At 42.7% G+C, this 22,929-nt stretch overlaps 1 protein-coding gene across 1 annotated transcript in view; it reads right to left on the bottom strand.

The window, feature by feature from the left end:
* Positions 1-22,929, bottom strand: part of CHM (CHM Rab escort protein) — a 72,459-nt gene that overhangs the window by 22,486 nt on the left and 27,044 nt on the right. The window contains exons 7-9 of the mRNA XM_083484734.1: positions 21,599-21,719; positions 20,069-20,294; positions 5,558-5,635 (exon numbers count right to left, since the gene is read on the bottom strand). Of these exons, the coding sequence (XP_083340860.1) occupies positions 5,558-5,635; positions 20,069-20,294; positions 21,599-21,719 (425 nt within the window). The remainder of the gene's footprint in view (positions 1-5,557; positions 5,636-20,068; positions 20,295-21,598; positions 21,720-22,929) is intronic.

Here is a 22,929-nt window from a genome sequence, read left to right as displayed (position 1 = left end):
GGAAGGGAGAAAGTATGCACACATCTTTTAATACTGGTTTCTACTTCAAAAGGGATGATCAGCAGAAGAATTCTTTCTAGTGCCACGTTCAAATAAGGAAAACACTTATGCAATGACATTATCAGGTCTTTGTCATCTGATATGTGTTAGGACAATGAATCATACAGAACCCTCCATTGACCTTCTTCAATGTGTCTAGATAAAAGGATGAAAATTAGAATCCATCTCCTTGCCAAGTGCCACCAGTTATAAATGTACTTTATAGGGCTCATTATCCAAACTAATGGACTAAGGGCGACATCCTTGAAATGGACTTACCAGCACTGACAAAGCCACTATGCAATATTTCAGGAAAGATATGTAAATTACAGTGTTTGCTATATCTTTTTTTTACTATGGAAATATAAATTTACATTTGTCACATCTCTTCAGTTGGAGGCCGGGATTGTTTCATTGGAAAACGCACTTAAAACTGTGCTAGAAGTAAAATGCGGGCAATTATTTTTAATGTAAGGCCTGCTCAAAATATACAGACGTAAATTAAAATACCTTAAATCTTATCAAATGGAGCCACATAAGCAAGATCTACGCAGCATAAAAGAACTGGGAAACAAAATTAAAAAGGAAAGGAAGCTTATAGGGAGCGGAAATTCAATTTTCGTCCCCCTAAAGGCAAAAGTCATGAGGAGATTCTCATTCACAAGCAAAGCAGGCAACAAATTTGATGGGTATCCAGTGGCATTAGCAAAACGAAACAAACCCATCCCCCTTATTTTAACTAGAATGCTGTATATGAAAAAAACTTTTTTCTCCTATTTCCCTCCTCAGCATCTTGTTTAAGATATAAAGCTACACATCCTCATTTACTGGGCACATAAACATAATCTATAATAATCCAGGGCTCTGTGGCATGGAGAGATAATTAAGAGACAAGACAGGGACTGCTAAACTTATACATTTTGTGTGTGGAACCTCTGGCCCTCCAGATGTTGCTGAACGCCAACTCCCACAATCCCTAGCCATTGGCTATGCTTGCTGGGGCTGATGGGAGTGGTAGTCCAGCAACATCCGGAGGACAAAAGATTCCTCACACCTGCTGTAAATCCTGATCTGCTATGTGCCTCACACAGCCATTTCCTAGGGCCATGGGAACTCTAACGCTCCTAGGGCTCTTTGTGTCTGCAAGGGCTTCCACATTCACTTCAATGGAAGAAAATGTTCCAATTTCCTTTTGTATTTGCAATTCACTCCTGCCATTAAAATTAATGGGGCAGACCAGACATGTGGGATGTTCCATGCTCACAGTGAAACACCCATGGAGCTCAAATATTAGGGGTGGAGGTGGAATGTACATGGAACTTCAGTCTGTCTGTCTGTCTGTCTGTCTCTCTCTCTCTCTCTCTCTCTCTCTCATGCTCGGAAAAGCTCTTGTGTGCCTTTGAGCATGCAGTGCTCAACATCATTGCTGAGAATGAGATGACCCAGTTTGAAAAGAGCTCCATGTGTGCTTTGGTACGCCCCCAAAATTTTCAACCCATGGCAGGAAAATTAGGAAAGAAACAATACTTGTGGGATCCTCCATTAACGCTAGTCCTCAAGATGCCTTCCACCTGTTGTCATTTTGCATGAAAGCAATATGATGCAGTTCATATAAAAAGGTTATGATTACTTTACTTAATCTCAGGAAGTGCCATTCCATTGCTTCCATGTTATGTCAGCTTCAGTGATTTAATGGCAGAGAAACTGCAGGACATGCCTTGCACAGAGTTAAATCTTTGTGACAAGAGCATTCTTTCTGAGCATTCCTGTAATCTGTCACATGACATCCTCTAAAAAAAAAATGGAAGTTACGCTTCAAAATAATAAGCGTTACAATGAAGGTAACCAGACATTTTTTTCATTTCCTTTGCTATAAGCCACCTTTCCCCAGTATCTCATTGAAGGACTAATCTTACCCAAATCTGCTCTGCCCAAACCTAAGAACGAACCTCTGGGTCAGAAATATATACACACACAAAATCAATCTATAAAGCAGCCTAAACTCAGTTAGCTCTATATTAGCACGTAATGAAGTTTTCAGACACTAGGGAAAAAGTCCCCCCCCCCCCTTTCAGAATGTGAATAGGCCACAAATGGGAAGCACAGTATTCATAGCTAGTAACCACTCTAAACCAAGTGAATGGGCAGTAAAATGGCAAATGCAATTCAGTGAAAACAAGTGTAATGTGGTGCATGTTCATTTTGCATGCACTTGTGGGGTTCCGATGGTGACGGGCCAGGATCATGGAGAAAGTGAACAGTGAAAAGTTTATGTCTCACACACATAAAACCAGAACTCAGAGACATCCAATGAAGCTGAATGATGGGAGATTATAGACAGATAAAAGAAAGTATTTTTTTCCATGCAGTGCATAGATGAACTATGGAACTCGCTCCCACGGGAGAAAGTGGGATAGACAACTTTGATGGCTTTAAAAGAGAATTAGGCCAATTCACGGAGGAGAAGGCGATCAATGGCTACTAGCCATGTTGGCTATGCTCTGCCTCCTCAGTTGAAGGTAGCAATGTTTTTGAATACCAGTTGCTAGAAACCACAGGAGGAGAGAGTCCTTTTGTGCTTGACTCCTGCTTGCAGGTTTCCCACAGGCATCAGGCTGGCCACTGTGAAAAGACCCTGCTGCACAAGACGTGCCATTAACATGGGTGGATTTATCTGTGAGGCTGATGTGGCATCCTCCTCTTCTTTTCAGTCTCCCCACTTCCATGTGGGGAGCTTGCCAGATATTTATCTTGCCCCAACCCTCGTTGGCCAACTGTGACAGGTGGGTGGAGCCATCCACCTGCCAATCACCTGATGTCATTATGACAGGGGACAACTTCAGAGGGGTTAACTTTCAGTGCCAACTGAGACTGAGCTTCTTTGAAGGCATAATATCAGTGTCAGTTGGCACTGACAGCACAGCTTCAAAGTACCCCTTTCAAGCCCATTTGCATTCAAACCACACCTGCAAATACAGTGGTACCTCGGGTTAAGTACTTAATTCGTTCCGGAGGTCATTCTTAACCTGAAACTGTTCTTAACCTGAAGCACCACTTTAGCTAATGGGGCCTCCTGCTGCCGCTGCGCCGCCGGAGCACAATTTCTGTTCTCATCCTGAAGCAAAGTTCTTAACCTGAAGCACTATTTCTGGGTTAGCAGAGTCTGTAAACTGAAGTGTATGTAACCTGAAGCGTATGTAACCTGAGGTACCACTGTAGAGAGGAAAAACATCAGCTTGCAAGCGCAGCAATGGACTTCTAAAGCATGTTGTTAGGCAAGGGTTTTGCAAGTACTATCGGCTGATCACTGGCCCTTGCAAAGGCCTTGCCTAGCACAGCACACTTAAAGGAGGTTGCTGGAACCACTAATCAGTGGTGACTACAAACCCACATTTGCTGCCCTGCACCCGACATCATATATGACACGAACAGTAAACAATCTTCCTTTTCCCCATCTTCAATAGGACAAAAGAGCTTAAGAACGGCTTGCTGGATCAGGCCAAAGGCCCATCTAGTCCAGCATCCTGTTCTCAAAACAGCTGACAAGATGACCCAATGGGAAGTCTGCAAGCAAAACTAGGGTCCAACAGCACTCTCCCCACTTGTGATCCTCACCAATGGGAGGATGTGCTGTTTCCAACAGTGGAGGTAGAAGAAAGCTATTAGGGGCTCCCTTGAGAGGAAGGTTGGGATAGAAATTTAACAAATTTTAAAAATCTAAATAAATACTTTAATAACCATTGACAACCTCATTTCCCATGCATTTGTCTAATCCTCTTTAAAAGCCATCTAAACTGGTGGCCGTTTCAATCCACTTCACTGTCCTTCTCTTGAGTTGTAGGTGGAAACAACTAGCAAAATCACTCCATTCACTGCCATGTGGATCACATTTGTAGAAATCTTAATTGTATGGGTGCATGGGTGACTGAATTTACATAGAATCATAGAACTGTAGAGTTGGAAAGGACCCTGAGAATCATATTGTCCAACCCCCTGCAATGCAAGAATCTCAACTTAAGCATCCATGACAAATGGCCATCCAACCTCTACTTATAAACCTTCAGGTAAGGAGAGTCCACCATCTCCTGAGGGATGCGAGGAGACTGGGTTTTACATAGATATGTGGTGGTTTTGCAAATCTGTTTACCTGTTTTTGGTTCTGGTATTTAAAGAATTGAATTTAATACACAAAACAGGCCTACAACTTTCCCCTCAACTTGCTTTACTTGGAATAAAGGATATGTCTACTCCACCAATTGCTCATAAAAATCCTTATACCACTGGTCTGTCTAAGCCACTACTGCCAATGCTTGCTGGGATTAGTTGCCCAAGGTCCTAGGCAGACATCTCTCTTGGTCCTGCAAACCTCATCTCCTTTAACTAGATAATGTGGGGGAGGGGGCAGTGATGGCAAAAGCTATTTCTACAGGAGAAGACTATCTAAGCAGAACATCAGAGGTCACTGAACTTTTCATTGCCTTACTCCCTGAGCTGCCAGTTTTTCCAGTATATTTTCAGCAACCGGAGATCAAACCTGGGACCTGCCACACACAAAGCATGTAGTACCACTGAACTACTATCTCTCCTTAACTGATGGTTGTTGCATTTAGCTGGCAGGCTGTCAAGCAAGCAAATTGTGCATGAGTTGCTCTTGCTTAATTAAGTGGGGTTGGGGGAAGCCTAGCTTGTAGTACATCACACACACACTGATGAGCATTTAGTCACAAGTCTAGCCAACATATGCAGATGCTGTGTGTGATTCAGACTTAGCTATGCTTAAAGTGGACCTACTGAGATTAGTGGGCTTTATGTTCATTACGGCAGACGTCCCGCTGATTTTGGTAGGTCTCCTCTAAGCAGAATAAGTCTGGATCCAACACATTCTTTCTAATAGACCCTTTCACAGGAGTGAATTCCATTCCCACAGCAAAAAAAAAACCAGCCAATTTTGTTCCAACTTTTTAAAAAGTTGCCCAGAGGCCCGATACTATTGTAAAAAGAATTCATCCTACAGTAAGAGGGCAGCATAGTTTATGACAACAATCTACCTAAAAACTCATTAAAGCCTTTTCTCTTAGAGTGACATGCATTATCAGCAAAGATTAATCTGATGAGTCTTTGGGTGAGCTTCATTTTTAAAAATGCAATAACAGAGGGCTTTGTTGTCATCTGATGAAAATCAATTAGAGTAGGTAAGGCCACAAGGAAAACTAACATCACTCATCACCAGACCCCCGGCAACCGAAATGATTTGTCTTCCAAGCTTGGGTGATCAGGAAGGAGGCTGCAGTAATATCGCAGGGAAATTAATTTAGTTTCTATATTCTAAACCCACTTTCCTTGTTCTGGAGGACCTATACACAAATTACTTTTAATCAAGGTTGATGTGTTATTAATACCAAGGAAGATCTTTGAAGAACCATTTTTAAAAAATTGACTCCAGCATTTTTCATCTTGCAGTTCTGTGTATATATATTTATATAAAAAGGAGAGAAAGGTTAATTCTTGCTAGCCTTACCTTCTAGTTTCTTTGTCCACCACAAGGCACTGCACAGGATGGCGGAGACAATAGACACCACCAAATACTGCACACATCCTAGAAGAACATCAGAAATAAAATAAAAAAGAGGGGTGAGATGTAAATAAATTTCAATTCCCAGACCCTCCCAGTGTCTCTATTTTCTAGGGATGTCCCTGATTTAGAGAAGCCATCCTGGTTTCTGATTTGATCCCAGAATGTCCCGCTTTTCCTTAGGACATCCCTATTTTCACTAGAGAAATGTTGAAGGATACAGAGTTATCTGACTCCCGAGCCGTCTGAAGGCAATCCTGTATAGGGAAGGTTTTTTTAATGTTAATAATAAGAATAATTTTATTATTTATACCCCGCCCATCTGGCTGGGTTTCCCTAGCCACTCTGGGTGGCTCCCAACAGAGGACTAAAAACAGAATAAAATTTCAAACATTAAAAACTTCCCTAAACAGGGCTGCCTTCAGGTGTCTTCTAAAAGTCGGATAGTTGCTTATTTCCTTGATATCTGATGGGAGGGCATTCCACAGGGCAGGCACCACTACCGAGAAGGTGCTCTGCCTGGTTCCCTGTAACCTCACTTCTTGCAGTGAGGGACCGCCAGAAGGCCCTCGGCACTGGACCTCAGTGTCTGGGCTGGATGATGGAGGTGGAGACGCTCCTTCAGGTATACTGGGCCAAGACCGTTTAGAGCTTTAAAGGTCAGCACCAACACTTTGAATTGTGCTTGGAAACGTACTGGGTGCCAATTTAGGTCTTTAAGGACCGGTGTTATATGGTCTAGGCGGCCACTCCCAGTCACCAGTCTAGCTGCCGCATTCTGGATTAGTTGTAGTTTCCAGGTCGCCTTCAAAGGTAGCCCCATGTAGAGCGCACTGCACTATTCCAAGCGGGAGATAACTATGCATGTATCACTCTGGCGAGACAGACTGTGGGCAAGGAGTGTCTCAGCCTGTGTACCAGATGGAGCTGGTAGACAGTTGCCCTGGACACAGAACTGACCTGCGCCTCCATGGACAGCTGTGAGTCCAAAATGACTCCCAGGCTGTGCACCTGGTCTTTCAGGGGCACAGTTACCTCATTCAGGACCAGGGAGTCCCCCACACCTGCTCGCCCCCGTCCCCCAAAAATGAGTACTTCTGTCTTGTCAGGATTCAATCTCAATCTGTTAGCTGCCATCCATCCTCCAACCTCCTCCAGGCACTCACACAGGACCTTCACCGGTTCTGATGTGAAAGTGAGGTAGAGCTTAATGTTTAATGTTTTATTATGTTTTTACATATGTTGGAAGCTGCCCAGAGTGGCTAGGGCAACCCAGTAAGATGTGTGGGGTATAAATAGTAAAATCATCATTATGGAATAGGACATCTCTATTTTCATCAGAGAAATGTTAGCGGGCATGAATTCTATCTTCTCTAAACAAGGTAGCTTGCAATGATTCAAACAATTCATGATGTACGTTATGTAACTAAAGCCATATGAAGGCCACAATCCTATGCATGCTCTCCTAACAGTAAGCTCCATGGAACAGAGTAGGACTTATTTCTGAGTAAACGTGTCAAGGACTGCAGTGCAAATGCCAATTTGAATCTTTCTAGACTTCTTAAGAAACCATCACTTGATGGGAAGATAGAGCTTATTTAATATTTCATTTATTCATTTTTATTTGTTTATGGATTTAAAAAAACCCAAAGCTGAGCAAGGCCCAAGAAACAGGCAAGGATCCACTAACCATCTCAACCCATCAAACCTCCCCAGCCACCCCACCAAATCCCTGCCTCTCCCCCACCCTGCCCCCACAATCCAATCACCATTAGCCATGCACCTTTTAATAGCAGTTCGTTTCAGATGGATCTGCTTGCACACCATAATAAAACAGGCTGGCCAAGATAACTTTGCCATATACGGTGGTACCTTGGGTTACATACGCTTCAGGTTACAGACTCCGCTAACCCAGAAATATTACCTCGGGTTAAGAACTTTGCTTCAGGATGAGAACAGAAATCGTGCTCTGGTGGAAGCAGCAGGAGGCCCCATTAGCTAAAGTGGTGCTTCAGGTTAAGAACAGTTTCAGGTTAAGTACGGACCTCCGGAACGAATTAAGTACTTAACCCGAGGTACCACTGTACTTTGCTCCTCTCTGCACTACCAGACTAAATCTAACCCTAAAACAGCATTCCTGTACTAATATTTCTGTGGCCATTCACTTCTGATTTTATAAAAGGAAATGAAAATCAGATCCATTCATAAGTGATCAAGACATGTGGATGGTGACTTTTAAAAAGTGAGTCAAACAATTCTCTCTCAGTTGAGAGCAAGGTCACAAAACAGGGGGAAAGGGAGTTAAAATAGCTAAGAAACTGAACACACACAAGAAAATGCTCAGGAGAAACCAAGAGGCACCGAAGAAATAAAAGAGGTCCTGGTCTTTTTCTTTAAAAGTGTGTGTGTGTGTGTGTGTGTGTGTGTGTGTGTGTGTGTATTCAAAAAGAATAACATTTCCATAGGAAAATCAATTAGATTTGTTTGCTCACATAACTGGAGACAGGGTGTTTGGCAATTCAACACAGCCAGCTAAACATGTGTGTTTATTAGACAAATGTTTGTCTAAAAACGGTAAACTAACGAGTGAAGATCTAATAGAAGCAATGAGGCACGGTCAATTTTTCAATTAAATCAGCCCTAGAGGTTTTTATGCAGCATCTAGATGAATCAATATGTAGAACAGATATCCAGCACAGTATTTTACTTGGAATTTATTTAAACATGTGTCTGCGTATGTTTCACACACAGACAGCACATATTATGCTGTACTATATTACATTATTTATTAATAACTGAACTCTGAACTGAACCCTTCCAACTGTGCAGCCCTGAGATCACTTGCTGGAGGATGGGGGGCATAAATGAAGCACATGAAGCTTCAGGGAAGGGCAGAATGCAAATTGCCCAGTATCTATACCAAACCTCTGGCAAATGCAGAGGTTTCATGTTAATCGCAAGGGCAAATATTATATATTATTTTAAAATAACTACCCTGCTTTGCAATTCTGTGAGTTTGAGGTGGCTTACCATTAAACAACGATTAGACACCAGCATTGAACGAATGGAGAAGTCGTATGTGAACAACTTATGCACAAAACAGCTTATTATAAAAGACTCTGGGATGGGTCACATTAAGTGGGTATCTTAATCTAATCTACTATATATTTTTGGGAAGTAGTTTGCCTGCCCGTCTGTCCAATTGTTCTTATAGGTTTGACCACCTCTTGTGATATTGTCATCAAATTCAGTACGGGGTTACCAAGGTGGGGGGAGAAATCTTTGTTGACACTGGGTCACTAGCCACCATTTTAAATCCAGACGGTGAATCAAAATCATGACTTCACTCGGTTTGGGGCATAAGTCTGTATCCTACTGAGGTATTGTCACCAAGCTTGGCACAAGGATTCCCAAAGTGGGTGCAGTGGTCTCTGTTAATGTTAGGTGATATTTTGATTCAATATGGTGGACCAAAATGTGACTTTGACATGACTTTATCCACTTTTTGGCATGATGGATCCAAACTCACAAGTTACACGATTCATTAAAAAATAACTTATTTTTATTTGGTTTCTACAGATTTCTGAGTAGTGCCCGGCAACACCCTGCTAATCTATTAAATGGAGATCACACAGACACACACATAAAACAAATATCCAGCAGTGTAGGGCTGATGGGGAGTGAACAGAATCTGGGCAGGGGGTGGGCACTTGAAGTGGGCTGTGCCTGCTTCAATTCTGCAAATGAGCATTTGAACATAGGTGGGAATCTTGTTTAACATCCCGTGTGTACTGCAAGGTCAGGGAATGTGGGGCCCTCCAGATGTTTCAGGCTCCAGCCGATATGGTCCATGGCTACAAAAGATGGAAACTGTACTCCAGCAACATCTGGAAAGCTACCCTGGTGTTCAGGATTTCCTGTTCACTTCAATAGCAAGGGCAGCTCCCTGCCAACAACATTTTGCAGTGCAAGGAATATCAGAGGCTCCTAGAGACATATAGGGCTGTATTCAACCAAGTCCTATTCAGAGTAGACCCATTGGAATTAATGGGACTAAGCTATTCATTAATTTCCATGGGTCTAGAATTAGATACAAGCCATGGAGATCCTGGGCAGGACACAACTAAGATGTTGCTGCTAATGTAAGCCAACACAAAGACTCCTGCTAGCTCAATGGGACTTTCACCCCTATTCTCCTTCCCATGTTGCCTCTTTGACTTCTCCAAATCTGCTCTGAAAAGTGGGGGAAACCCTCAGAACAGAGTGCGGGGGGGGGAGGGGGAAATTATTCCATCAGGCAGGCACAAATACCTGAGGTGATGGAACTATCTCCTTAGTGCTATGTTGAGCTTCACCTCCTGGATTTTTATGTTACAGCTTTGTCCCATGCATGTAATTTGTCCTCCTACCTAGCCTTACAACAGTCCTATGATTTGGGTTACGGTGAGAAATGGTGAGTAAGGTAATCCCAGATCACCAAGTGAATTGCATGATATAAAGTTGATTACAACCAGGGTCTCCTTAGTCCTTGGCCAATGCTCTAGCCATGACATTTCAGTTTGTAATGAAAACGAACAATTTGCCATCTTATCAATTGACTACACCAGCACACTGATGTAGCTGTATCAGAGGGAGAGGTGAAACACCAAAGCCCTCATTACTACCGTAATTTGGTTGGGATCAATTTCTATTTGGTTCCTATGTAACACAATGTAAGAACTGGTACCAGATTTGCTTCTTTTCCACTTCCCATCTCACCCTCTTTGCCTTTGTTCCATAACTATTTGATTATATGCCAACAAGACTGTATGTAATTGTAGTGAATATATGAAATAAGACAGGTGAAACAATTTGGAATTAATTCTCTGGTGCTCTTTAAAAGTCGAAATCTATATGAAAATCAAGCAAACTGTCTTGTCAATTTCTTATTCTACAATAGGCTGATTTGGCTAGAACCAAAGTACAAGGTAACTCTGATACTATTAACCCTAAATGACAGACGTTTAAACTGATTCTCCTCTAATTAACTGGCTACTGTCTCAGCCAATAATTCAGGTTTTGCTGAAAGATCGCGCCTGTTACGCACTGTGTTTCAACTTTGCCCTGGTGACATCAAACTGCATTACAGCTAAATTAACAGTTGCGAAAAATTTTGGCCTAGTAATTCCCCGCCCCCCGCCCCCAATCATCTCTAGCCTTTAAATGCCATTTCAATTCCTATCAAGCCAAGGAATCAGCAGCTGCAATTTCAAATACAGCTGCAAAACAATAGACCCCATTAATAGCTGAACTTTTGACAGCACATTCACAGTGATTTATGAGTTTGTATATAATTTGATTATTCTATTAATTCTACTGATTACTGCTGGAGCTAATACAGTGAAGGTCACTCCCTAAAATAAATCTTCATTACATTTCACAGAAAGTAACTGCCTCCAACTGGTTGTTTTCTTTAATTAAAACACTAATGTTACAAGGAAAGAAAGAGGCTTCAGGGTTACTGCATCTTTTGCCACAGGAGGACTATGCTACTGTGATGTGATACTCCTGGACCTGAGTATTTGGGGAGGGGGGAATGCAGATGTCTATCTGACATCTTGATTTTTAACTCACCACACACATAAACACACATGCTTTGTTTGGATAACAAATAGGTGGCCTGTGGGAATATATATATATATATATATATATATATATATATATATATATATATATATTGTTTTCGTAGATTTTCACGGGTACAGGAATGCAGGTTTTGGTGTCCTCGGGTGTCTTCCCGTGTAAAAGTTGGGGTGTCTAGGCGACGTTTCGACGAGGTCTCACTCGTCATCTTCAGGCTGGTGCTTTCGGCTTCTTGTTACTGGAACAGAGCGGGATCTCAGTGTTTGAGTTCCTATAAATACTGTAGAGGGGTGTGGTGTATTGCCTCAAAAGTTCTGGGCAGAGGGGAAGTTCCCAGGCTAGTGTTCTTTTCTTCTTTTGTTCCTTAATTACTTGAGGGATATCTTGAGTGATTTCTTGAGTGATATTCTGAGTACCACTTAGGTGGGTCATTAGGTGTGGATTAGTTGCTAAAGCCTTCGTGTCTTGACCTCTTGAATTTGTGAAGAGTTTTTCTGGGAAGATGGCTGTACTGCACTTAGTTGTGCTTTGGCTTGGCTTCGTGTATAGGGGCGAGCTGTGGTTTTGTGCCCTGTGCCAGCCAGATCTGTGTAGGGATTGCAGGGGGGTGCAGCATCCGGAGTTGCCACTATGGTTTGGTTACTGGATGGTGTCTGTAATTTATCTGTGGAGAGGGTCTGGGTTTGGGTCTGGTGTGGTTGATTGGTGGTGGCGTTCTGTGTGCCTCTGGATCTGGTGTCGGTTTTTGTGGGGAGGGCTAATTTCCAGATGTCTGGCAGGCGGGACGTGTCGTCACGCTTGTTCATGTTGTGAGGGTGTTTCTCTATCTCGATGGCTTCCATGATTATTCTCTTGTGGTGATGTTCCATGTTAAAGAGCAATTTGGAATCTGCAAAATTAATTTCGTGTCCTGTTTCTTTCATGTGTTGGAAAAGAGAGGAAGATTTTTCTTCTTTTTTGACGGCATTCTTGTGTTCTGCGATACGTGCATTTATTCGTCTGTTTGTTTGTCCAATGTACGTGGCTGGGCAGACTTTGCATGGTATTTCATAGACCCCTTGGTTTTCCAACTGGATTTTATCTTTGGGGTTTCTGAGGATATTGGCTATGAAATACCATGCAAAGTCTGCCCAGCCACGTACATTGGACAAACAAACAGACGAATAAATGCACGTATCGCAGAACACAAGAATGCCGTCAAAAAAGAAGAAAAATCTTCCTCTCTTTTCCAACACATGAAAGAAACAGGACACGAAATTAATTTTGCAGATTCCAAATTGCTCTTTAACATGGAACATCACCACAAGAGAATAATCATGGAAGCCATCGAGATAGAGAAACACCCTCACAACATGAACAAGCGTGACGACACGTCCCGCCTGCCAGACATCTGGAAATTAGCCCTCCCCACAAAAACCGACACCAGATCCAGAGGCACACAGAACGCCACCACCAATCAACCACACCAGACCCAAACCCAGACCCTCTCCACAGATAAATTACAGACACCATCCAGTAACCAAACCATAGTGGCAACTCCGGATGCTGCACCCCCCTGCAATCCCTACACAGATCTGGCTGGCACAGGGCACAAAACCACAGCTCGCCCCTATACACGAAGCCAAGCCAAAGCACAACTAAGTGCAGTACAGCCATCTTCCCAGAAAAACTCTTCACAAATTCAAGAGGTCAAGACACGAAGGCTTTAGCAACTAATCCACACCTAATGACCCACCTAAGTGGTACTCAGAATATCACTCAAGAAATCACTCAAGATATCCCTCAAGTAATTAAGGAACAAAAGAAGAAAAGAACACTAGCCTGGGAACTTCCCCTCTGCCCAGAACTTTTGAGGCAATACACCACACCCCTCTACAGTATTTATAGGAACTCAAACACTGAGATCCCGCTCTGTTCCAGTAACAAGAAGCCGAAAGCACCAGCCTGAAGATGACGAGTGAGACCTCGTCGAAACGTCGCCTAGACACCCCAACTTTTACACGGGAAGACACCCGAGGACACCAAAACCTGCATATATATATATATATATATATATATATATATATATATATTTGCTTTCGTAGATTTTCACGGGTACAGGAATGCAGGTTTTGGTGTCTTCGGGTGTCTTCCCGTGTAAGAGTTGGGGTGTCTATATATATCCTTTTTTATAGCAAAGATCTCCAAAACGCTCACAAAAAGCAGCTGTAAGCAACAACAAAGCGCTTTTAATTGTTCAAAACACTACACACGCATTATCTAATTGTAGGCAGATAATTATCTAGTTACAACAACTGTGCATGGTAAGTCATTATTAACTACTATCAACAATATTACAGATACAGGTACTAAAAATGAGGAAGCATCGCACGCCTATGTCCATTCAGCGACTTCATATCAGAGATTTAATTTGAACTAATGCACCGCTCGGACATAGCTGTCAACCGTCCCTTATTTGGCGGGAAGGTCCCTTATCCCAGCGCCGTGTCCCGCTGCTGTCCCTTATTGATGTCCCTTAAATTTCCCGGGTTTCAAAGGAAGCAGCTCCTCTTCCTCCCTCCCTCCCTCCCTGCCCTGCTTTCTGCCTTTGACTCGGAGGGGCTCAGAAATCGAACATCCCTGTGCTCTGAAAATCCCTTATTTTGGCTGTTGATCCCTTATTTCCGAGGCTGCTGGTTCCTTATTTTCAAATCTGTAAGTTGACAGCTATGAACTTGGATCACAATCACAACACACATTTAAAGCACTTTTGTAACACTTTAAGAGACAAGGCTTTCCCAAAGAATCCTGGGAACTGTAATTTGCTGAGGGTTCTTAGGAGACCACCCCCCACAGAGCTACAATTCCCAGCACCCTTAACAAACTTCAGTTTCCAGTATTCTTTAGGGGAAGCCATTACTCTTAAAGTGGTACAAGAGCGTATGAAATTTATGATGCAGATGTGACCATAACCTCTTAGGAACAAAAAAAGGAACTAAAGCAAGACAAAGGAAGCAAGACAAGACAAAGCTACTAATAAAATGCCAATAAATTTAGCATTAAAAGAAACAAAGTAACTAAATAGAGGTCAGCAAAAGCCTAGGTCTGGGTAGAGAACTTTTTTGCATTGAGGATAACATTTTGTTGGGATAATCTGCTGGGGGCCCACATGCCAACTGCAAATGAGACCCAAAACAGAGGTGGGGAGGCAGCTCATTCCTCACCTCACCTTCAGTGGGGCAACCCAACTCCCACAGAGAACAGGTTATGTAAATGAACATCTATTTATGGGTTTTTTTATTTAGAAAGTAAGAATATGCAAGTGTTTATAGGTTTGCTGCTGCTGTATTTTACATATACAAACCACCATGATTTATTTTATGCAGTATAATAATAGGGGGAAAATAATGCATATTGTATCCCACCTTTGCCTCAAGGAGTATGCAACATTATATGTATTTTATCTTGCCCCACGCAGCGGCGGAGCAAGCTGATTGGGCGCCTGGGGCAGCACGCGTGCCCTGGGCCCAGGGGCGTGGCCAGCCAGGGCAGGACGCTCCACAGGACCTCTGAGGAGTTTGCCTGCCTCCTCCCACTCAGCCGCCCTACAGAATGGGGCAGCATGGAGCCTGCGGGTGCCCAAGCCACCATGTCACTCCCAAGAAAGATGTGTGGCTCAGGTGCGCTGCAGGCCCCGCAATGAGTGCCACCTGGCATTTTGTCACCCCCCCCCCAGTAGTGACACCCGGGGTGGCCCACCCCCACCGCCCCCCCTTCCTCCGCCCTTGGGCCCACTCTCCTATTTATCCCCACAAACCAAGTCAAGAGCCAGTGTGGTGTAGTGGTTAGTGCTGGATTGCAACCAAAGAGACTCAGGTTCAAAAACCTTATCATCAGGTGACCCTGGGCTGCTCATTTTCTCTCAGCCCAATCTACCTCATGGGATGTTTTGAGGATAGGTGGGGCAGAGACCATGCATGCTGCAGAGCTCCTTTGAGGAAGGGAGATATAAATGTTATAAATAAAAATAAGACGAGAAATAAGAGCCCAGAGAAAGGTCACCCTGGGAGCTTCAAAGCTGAATAAGGGTTTGAACCTCACTCCTGCTGGTCCTAGCCCCTTAACCACATGGGCTCTCTTAATTATTGAGCTTTCTAGAAGGAATTTCAATGGAGATGCTCTAAACAGTGCAGTTAAGCCTCCTATAGCTTCAATGGGATTTGAGCTGCCCTGCACTCATTTCATGAGAGCAAGCGTCATTGAAATCAATAGCACCAACTTCTGCATCATGATCAGAGCATTTATCCGATATATTCAAAACAAGCATCCAGTTCAGCTCTGAGAGCTTCAACATCTGCAAGCCAGCAGCTATTTCTTAAATGCTAGAATTATTCCAAACAATGTTTTTGGAGAAGGATTTCACTGCTCAACATGGGATCGTGGAGTGCCACACTCACAAAGGACTTTGTATGCTTAGGAGGGCATGTTTCAACACAAAGGTTATTTTCAAATTAAAAGTCTTGTCCTGTCAAAACTTGAGAAATAATATGGGCAAGGACACAAAAGCATTCCATAGCTTTATTAACGACAGCGCTCACTGATCTGTGAATAACCCGAGAAGAAAAAAAAATGAAGATTATTGAGTTACTTTACCAATCTATCCATCCATCACTGGAGAACAGGGCTTAGAAGTGATGGATTATCTCACCTCACTGATGTTTGTCCCAAACTAAGGTTCTCTTCTCAAGGGAGGGGGGCACACCAGCCAACTCCAATCACAACTGTGCTATCCACATTCTTATATCTGTCATCAATGCAAAACTAAGAATAGAAAATGCTGAAACCAAACAATTTCTTTTAACGATAAACATGCTGCTTAAAAAAATAAAAAAGCAATGCAAAGTTCAGAAAGTAGCAAACATAGGAAACCACCTTATTCCATGGTAGACTATTTGTCCATCTAACCCAGTATTGCCTACTCTGACTGGCAGCAGCTCTCCAGGCAGAGGTTATGTCCACCTGATCCCTTTAACAGTGGGTGTGGGGAACTGAACATGGGACCTTCTGTCTGCCAAACATGTTCATCTTATCAATGATCTATGACCATCCTTGACATCTTCCATGCACTTAAGCTTCAAACAAGATAGTCTGAGCTTTTTATTCCAAGCTATGAAGCCAGCTATCTCGCCTATATTCATTCAAGCTTTTACCACTCAGTCCTACAGTCCTACTTTTACCACCCAGTCCTACTTCCTTTAAGATGAGAATGAGAGATAGAGCTGTGTGCCATCACCATACAGATAACATTTCAGCCCAGAAGTTTCATGCAGATGTTTAAAAAGCATGGGACGCAAGGTAGGACCACATAATAACTGTTGGATGGAGAACTCAGATGTTTCTACTAAAAGCTTTAATGCTCAAATCACAACAATACATAAGCAAAATAGGTATCAAAGGCACAGCAGGTGCAAGACATGCCTAACAAGCTAAACATTGATCCAACAAATCACACACACCCTTGGCTCCTATTATAAACTAGTGGGACAGGTACTGCTTCAGTGCAGCAAGTGGGACGTATCTTTGGACTGGGCAAGCAAACAGGAATGCCTTTGGGTGGGCTAAACCTGAGTGGTCTCTTTGCAGTGGCATGGATCTCTCCATGTCCTAAGCAATGGAGAAGGTGTCAGTGCCAGCTCAGTCAGACTGATCAGCAGGTGCCTCCTTGGGGACTGGAGAGTCATCCAGGTCATGGGCAAAGAGCAGTGCAAGGAGTGGCACTGGATCTGGAGGTGAGGCTGGCCCAGAGGGCCTGGGTGATGGCTTGCTGAATCTGCCTGTTGCTCTATCCTTGGGTGGTTCCATTGCAGCCAGTCCCAACCACCTGGTCCCTGGTCACCAACGGGCAACTCCTCCAACCTGTATTTGTTTTATTGATGATTTGTTAATTACAGAATATGTTTTATGCTGCATTTGTGATGTTATTGTTATCAATTGTTTGTAAGCAGCTTCAGTATTCATTTGAATGGAAAGCAGCATAGCAATACAGCATTGCAGCAATACAGCATAGCAATACAGCCAATCAATCAAATCAAAACCATATATCACAGTAGACAATACTGAAAGCTGCTGATAAATCCAGAAGAATTAACAGGCTCATTCTACCACTGTTGGTCTCCCATTACAAGTTGTTTACTAGGGCAACAAACCATAGTTGGATTGAAATGGAACTGCACTATCCAAGCAGACTTTGAAGCAGAGTTGCTACAATGCTCTTGAGCACCAGAATAGAACATTTAAAACTGGCTGGTAATTACCCAAGTTAGAAGGGGTCCAAAGTTGCTGTTTTGAACCAAAAGCAAAGATGAAAGATTATGCACCCGTTATAAAGGATTGAAAGAGTTTTGTTTCTGTGACCAAGCATATTTTCAGGTTATTCTATAAGAAACCCTAGTCTGGATCCAAAGGTTCTCATCAAAACTCTTTCCGATGGAGGAAGGGAGCCTATGAATCCATCCCACTGATCTTACAAACATCCATTCATCAGAAAGAAATGGTATATTTGTAAAACCATGGATAAAAAGCAAAATCACAAACCCAGTTTCTATTGCATAAATCTCATTCTGATAAGCTCTGAAAACAAAAATGTGAACCTTGCATATGGAAGTTACATAGTAGCATGAAAAAGAATCCCATTCACTGAGAGCAGTTTCAGAAATAAGGACCAATCTTATTCACTCAAGGGACTACCACAGTTCTAGAGAGCCTTGTAGAGTTTATGCAGAATTCATTCAGAATGGAAGGATATGACTTACAAATGTCTTTGAATCATTCACATAAATATGCATACCTGCCATTTATAACAGTAGCCTTGATGAGAACACACAGGGTAACTGACTGCAAGAAACGCTTAAGAGGGTTACATTAAAACAGAATATGAAGAGGTGGTTAGAAATCACAGGACAAGTGACACCTTATTCTGATAACCTGGTGATAAAAATTGTAGGGTATGATGTATAGGCAGAGATGTTACCACTTGGAAGACTGACTGAACACTAATCCTAGAAGTCTTAGAAACGCTGCTTAGAATTAGCAACACAAGCTGGGGCAAAGGTGGTCCTGTACATAAGAAACAGAATCATTACAAGTTGATATCTTTAAAGAAGGAAGCGGCTATCTTCCAAGTTAATTGATCGTGCGCTAGGAGAGCATTTTAAACAAATATTTTTCATTTTTAATGCAAGGCAATTAACCTTCTTACCAGACGCAGCACCAACATCCTTAAACAGCTGCCAAGAGCCCATCACTGCTGCCAGTAGTGCCCAGGTCTCCCTTTTCTGGCAGTCCAATAAGTGCCAGGCAGCCACCATTGTGATTGCCTACCATGTCCCTGATGCTACGCCACTCTGGTGCACCATGGGCAATCAGAACCGCAGCAGCCTAGCATTCATTGTAGAAGCACAACTGCTGCCACCCTCCTGGTCCTCTCATAGGCCTCACCTCACCTACCCTTTGTGTCTGGTGGAAAGAAATAGGAGGAGGACAGGGGCTGGCTGGCTGGCTGGCTGCTGACATGAGAGACGCACCCGAGGACCCCCTTCAGCCTAGAGCTACTTGCCCTTCCTCCAAGGAGTTGCCAAATGGCAGTATAGCCACTGGAACCTACTTGGTTAAAAAGCAGCTCCATATATTCCTGAGTCAGGATCCATATAGCGCAACGATGTCTATATTGGCTGGTAGCAGCATTTCAGGCTTTCAGACAAGAGTCTTTTCCAGCCCTACATGCAGATGCTGGGACTCTGGCCATGCAAAGCTGATGCTCTACCTCTGAGCTGCGCCGCTTTCCCAAAGCACCCTTTAAAATAGTTTAGGGCAGTGATTCTCAAACTTTTCCTCTGGACCACTTGAAAGCTGCCATGGGTCTTGACACACCATTTAAAAACACAGGCACCTTTTGTTGTTGTGCAAATCAATGAACTTACATAAGTCATATCTTAAATGATTGTAGTCTTGCTGTTCTAATGCAATGGGTATGTGTCTGGTTTTGTGGGCAGCGTTTGGTGGAGGCAGCGTCTGCCTCCATCAGCAGGAAAAAAACCCCAACCAAATTCAGAGCAAGGTGTGGGTATTTTCAGCTGTTCCACAACTTTTCTATGAGCCACCTGAGGGCAGCTCAAGGACTGCTAGTGGACCACAGGGCACAGTCTGAGAACCTTTGGACACAAACAGGGATTTCACAAAGGCTACACATTGACTGTAAGAGACAAGTATCACACATCAAAACATAAGGCTGTCATTCCTGCACCACACAGCAACTTTCTATATTTATGGAGAACCTTCAAAAAGCTGCTTTGAGGCTTGATGGGAGAGAGGTAGGAAAAGAAAATTTTACTGGCAAGAAAGGAAAGCACATAGATGGTGGCTGCAAACTGAATTGAGAGACACAAGATGACTTGCAACACCACATTTAACTGCTCCCAAGGGACAGCTCCAAATTAAAGTTCATATTTTAAAGCTCCAGTTAATGAATTAATAATAGAAAACAGTGTACTAGAGCTTTAGGGATTGGATCAGTCCACAGGGGTGCGAGTGTCCCTCACAGGCTATGGTGATGAGGGGGAGGGGAGGCGCCACAAGCTTTGTATACTGTTGCCATCTTAGTTCTTCCACACGATTCACCGCTAAACAAAGGAAGCCCTAAGGAAGCGTTGAATTCTTAAAAGGCTTTATTTTCCACGTACAAACATGTAAACACAGGGAAAAGAAAACAGCTAAGTGTCTAAAAGGAATTAAATCAGATTAGTTAGTATTCCCAACTGAATGGCTTTTAAAAAAGAAAAGAAATAAAACGTTGCTTACCGGCAAAAGCACTGTGGGATCTCTCCTTGGCCATACAAAGGAAACAAGAAGGGAGTGTTTCCATAACGCCCAAGGCACTGGAGGAACTTCTGAGTCGCCTTCAGGCCATCTATGGTGTAGCAGTCAGCCTCCGGGACCATTGCAATGGAATGCAATATGAAATGCTGAAGATTGGGTGTCAACTTCTGGGTTTTTAAGTAGTCTGAGAATTTAGAGTCCTTGTGACCTGTTTCGGGGAATAAAAGAAAAGTCAAGCATTAATTAGTCGTTCCGGATAATTATTTACAACTACAGCAACAAAACAACAACAACAAAAACCAGCCAGTCAATCTACATACTACAATCACAGAAGGACTGTACTATGTCAGATACTGTGTTAGTCATCTTTTAGGCTTCAGGCATCTCTCTGAACTCTACCAGGCAAGAAACACTCAAACACTAAGCCTAGGGACTGGTTTTGTGTTTTTTCTTTATTGGTTACATTTGTTCCCCACCACTCCTCCAAGGAGTTCAAGGTCATACACACACTTCTTCTCCCTCTCACCATTTTATCCTCCCAGCAACCCTGCGAGGTAGACTGAAAAACAGGGACCGGCTTAAAGTCACCCAGTGGGCTTCATAACTGAGTGGGGAATTGAAACTTGATCTCTCAGGTCTCAGTCTGACACTAACCATTACACCATACTGGCTCACACTGTTTTGGATACAAGCCCTCCCTACCCATTTTTTAAAGCACAACAACCAACAACCCCATTTTTGCTGTTCTCTCTTGCCTCAAGAAACAAAATCATCACTCCCAGCATTGGAACCACATGTATTGCCTGAATTACAAATGCACTTAGATGGATGCTCTTAGCCCGGAGATGGAAGGAAGACAAAAGTTTCCACCAGAGAGGAATGGCAGACCAAACTGATGGATTGTGTGGAGATGGTGAAAATGACTGGGAAAATCAGAAACCAGGAAGACCAGAATTTCCACAAAGGATGGGGAAAATTTATAATTTACCTTGGAGACCACTGTAAATACTTGAACTCTTTAGCAGGATTTGAATAACACTTGTAGTGTAACAAGAACTAGGGATATAGGGGATACTTAAAAACTGGAGTGACTTACAATATGCAGCAGAAAAAGCACTAGCAATGGAACCCAAGGGTGGGGGGAAGCCCAGAGATTGGGGTAAATCTTTGTTTATTTACCTTTTAATTACTTATAATTTTTAATATACATTTTAATACATTGTAAAACCAAATAAAAAAATATTATAAAAGGGGGGCGGGGAGAAATGCTCAGAGCTCCACATGCTCAAAGGCTTCAACATCAACTCAAATGATTAGGAAGGTTCCACACCTGCCCCAGAGCGTCCCCCAACAATAAAGTGAATGGAAAGCCTGCACACATGGGGCTTCCCTCAGCACATCAGAGGTAATAGGGAGATCTTGTATAGCATCTGCGAGCCAAAAGGTGCAAACATTTAAAGATCAAATGAAAATGCCCAGTGAGATTCTCCTCTTCAACAAATAGGTACAAACCTTGATATTCATCAGGGTGCTGCTTGTAATCCAGACAAAATGTAAGAAATTTCATCAGCATTCTTTTTTCCACCATGGTCAACTGTTTGCTGTTGAAGACGTCAGCTCTAGAACATGGAACCTGAAATATAATTTGGAGGTTTATTTTCCACCATTCCAAACACAGTCAGGGCCAGGAAATGATCTGTGTCACAGAACTGGAGAAATCTGCAATTTTTTTAAAAAACCATTGTCTTTTAGTATTAATTTAAAAATGGGATTTTTCTGTCTGAAAAATGTAATCTCTTGCAAACACCATAGTCAGATAACTTAACCATGCTTAAGTGGAGGTCTGGAGTGTGCTGTGGGATTCTGCACTCTCTTCCCTGGTCCCATGCTTCGCAGGTACAAATTACCTCCTGCCCTCTCAGAACCATGGCTTGTTCCTCAAAATTTAAATGCTGATTAAGAGGGAACCTTAGTTTAATATTAATCATGGTTACATAGGGAGAGGGAAGGGATCCCACAGCCCAATTGCTTGACCATGGTAAAGAAGAATGGGGACATTACATTTACGCCTGCCTTATGAGTCACGCCTTCTAACAGTCATTACACACAGGCGTAGCCAATTCAGAGTATTCTGAAGATTATCAGCATGGATCACAACCTACCTTCCTTCCAGAGGGAAACTGCCTGATTTTATGAATTAAAAAAGTGCTATTTCAACAAGTTTAAGGATTGTCTTTTGAGCAATCACTCAACTTTTGAGAAATCTCTTGCAGCTCTTTTCTAGTCCTATAAACTTGTGTTCAGATCAATGCAAACTTCCTGTCTTTTCTGCCCAAGGGCACCATGATGTCTGCAAAAACTCATGTTTGCTGCCTCTTAGACTTCTCTTCTCCCATATAATAAGCCACTAATATGCTATTCTTCTAGACAAACACTTGGTGTTGGTTCATGTGATGGTCTTTCATTTTAAACAACGTTTAATGCTGGGCAATTGTGTCCTTCAAGGACACAATTGTCCTCACAAAAACTATGATTTTGGTTTATGTGCTTTTTCCGGTCTGCATCCTGTTGACTGCAGAGTTACATTAGAAGGCATTTCCTTTCTTAGTTCTGCTAATAAGCTCTAGCACCTCCTTCCCAACGGAATGCAAATAATGAATTTGGAAAACTGCACTATTTGGAAATCTGTTGCTAATATTAGATTTATTATATCAACAGTCAACTAGTGAGAATGGGAGATTTGGAGCACCAATCAAATTAATTCTCTTTTTCCAATTCCTTAACATATTCCCAAACCTCAGGTACATGTGCTCCCTCCTCTAGCCTTCTCCACTCCAGTTCCC

The sequence above is a fragment of the Podarcis liolepis genome (assembly GCF_965112155.1).
Source record: "Podarcis liolepis genome assembly, chromosome: Z".
NCBI lineage: Eukaryota > Metazoa > Chordata > Lepidosauria > Squamata > Lacertidae > Podarcis > Podarcis liolepis.
The sequence above is the reverse complement of the archived record's forward strand: the minus strand, read 5'-3'. Positions and strand labels throughout refer to the sequence as shown.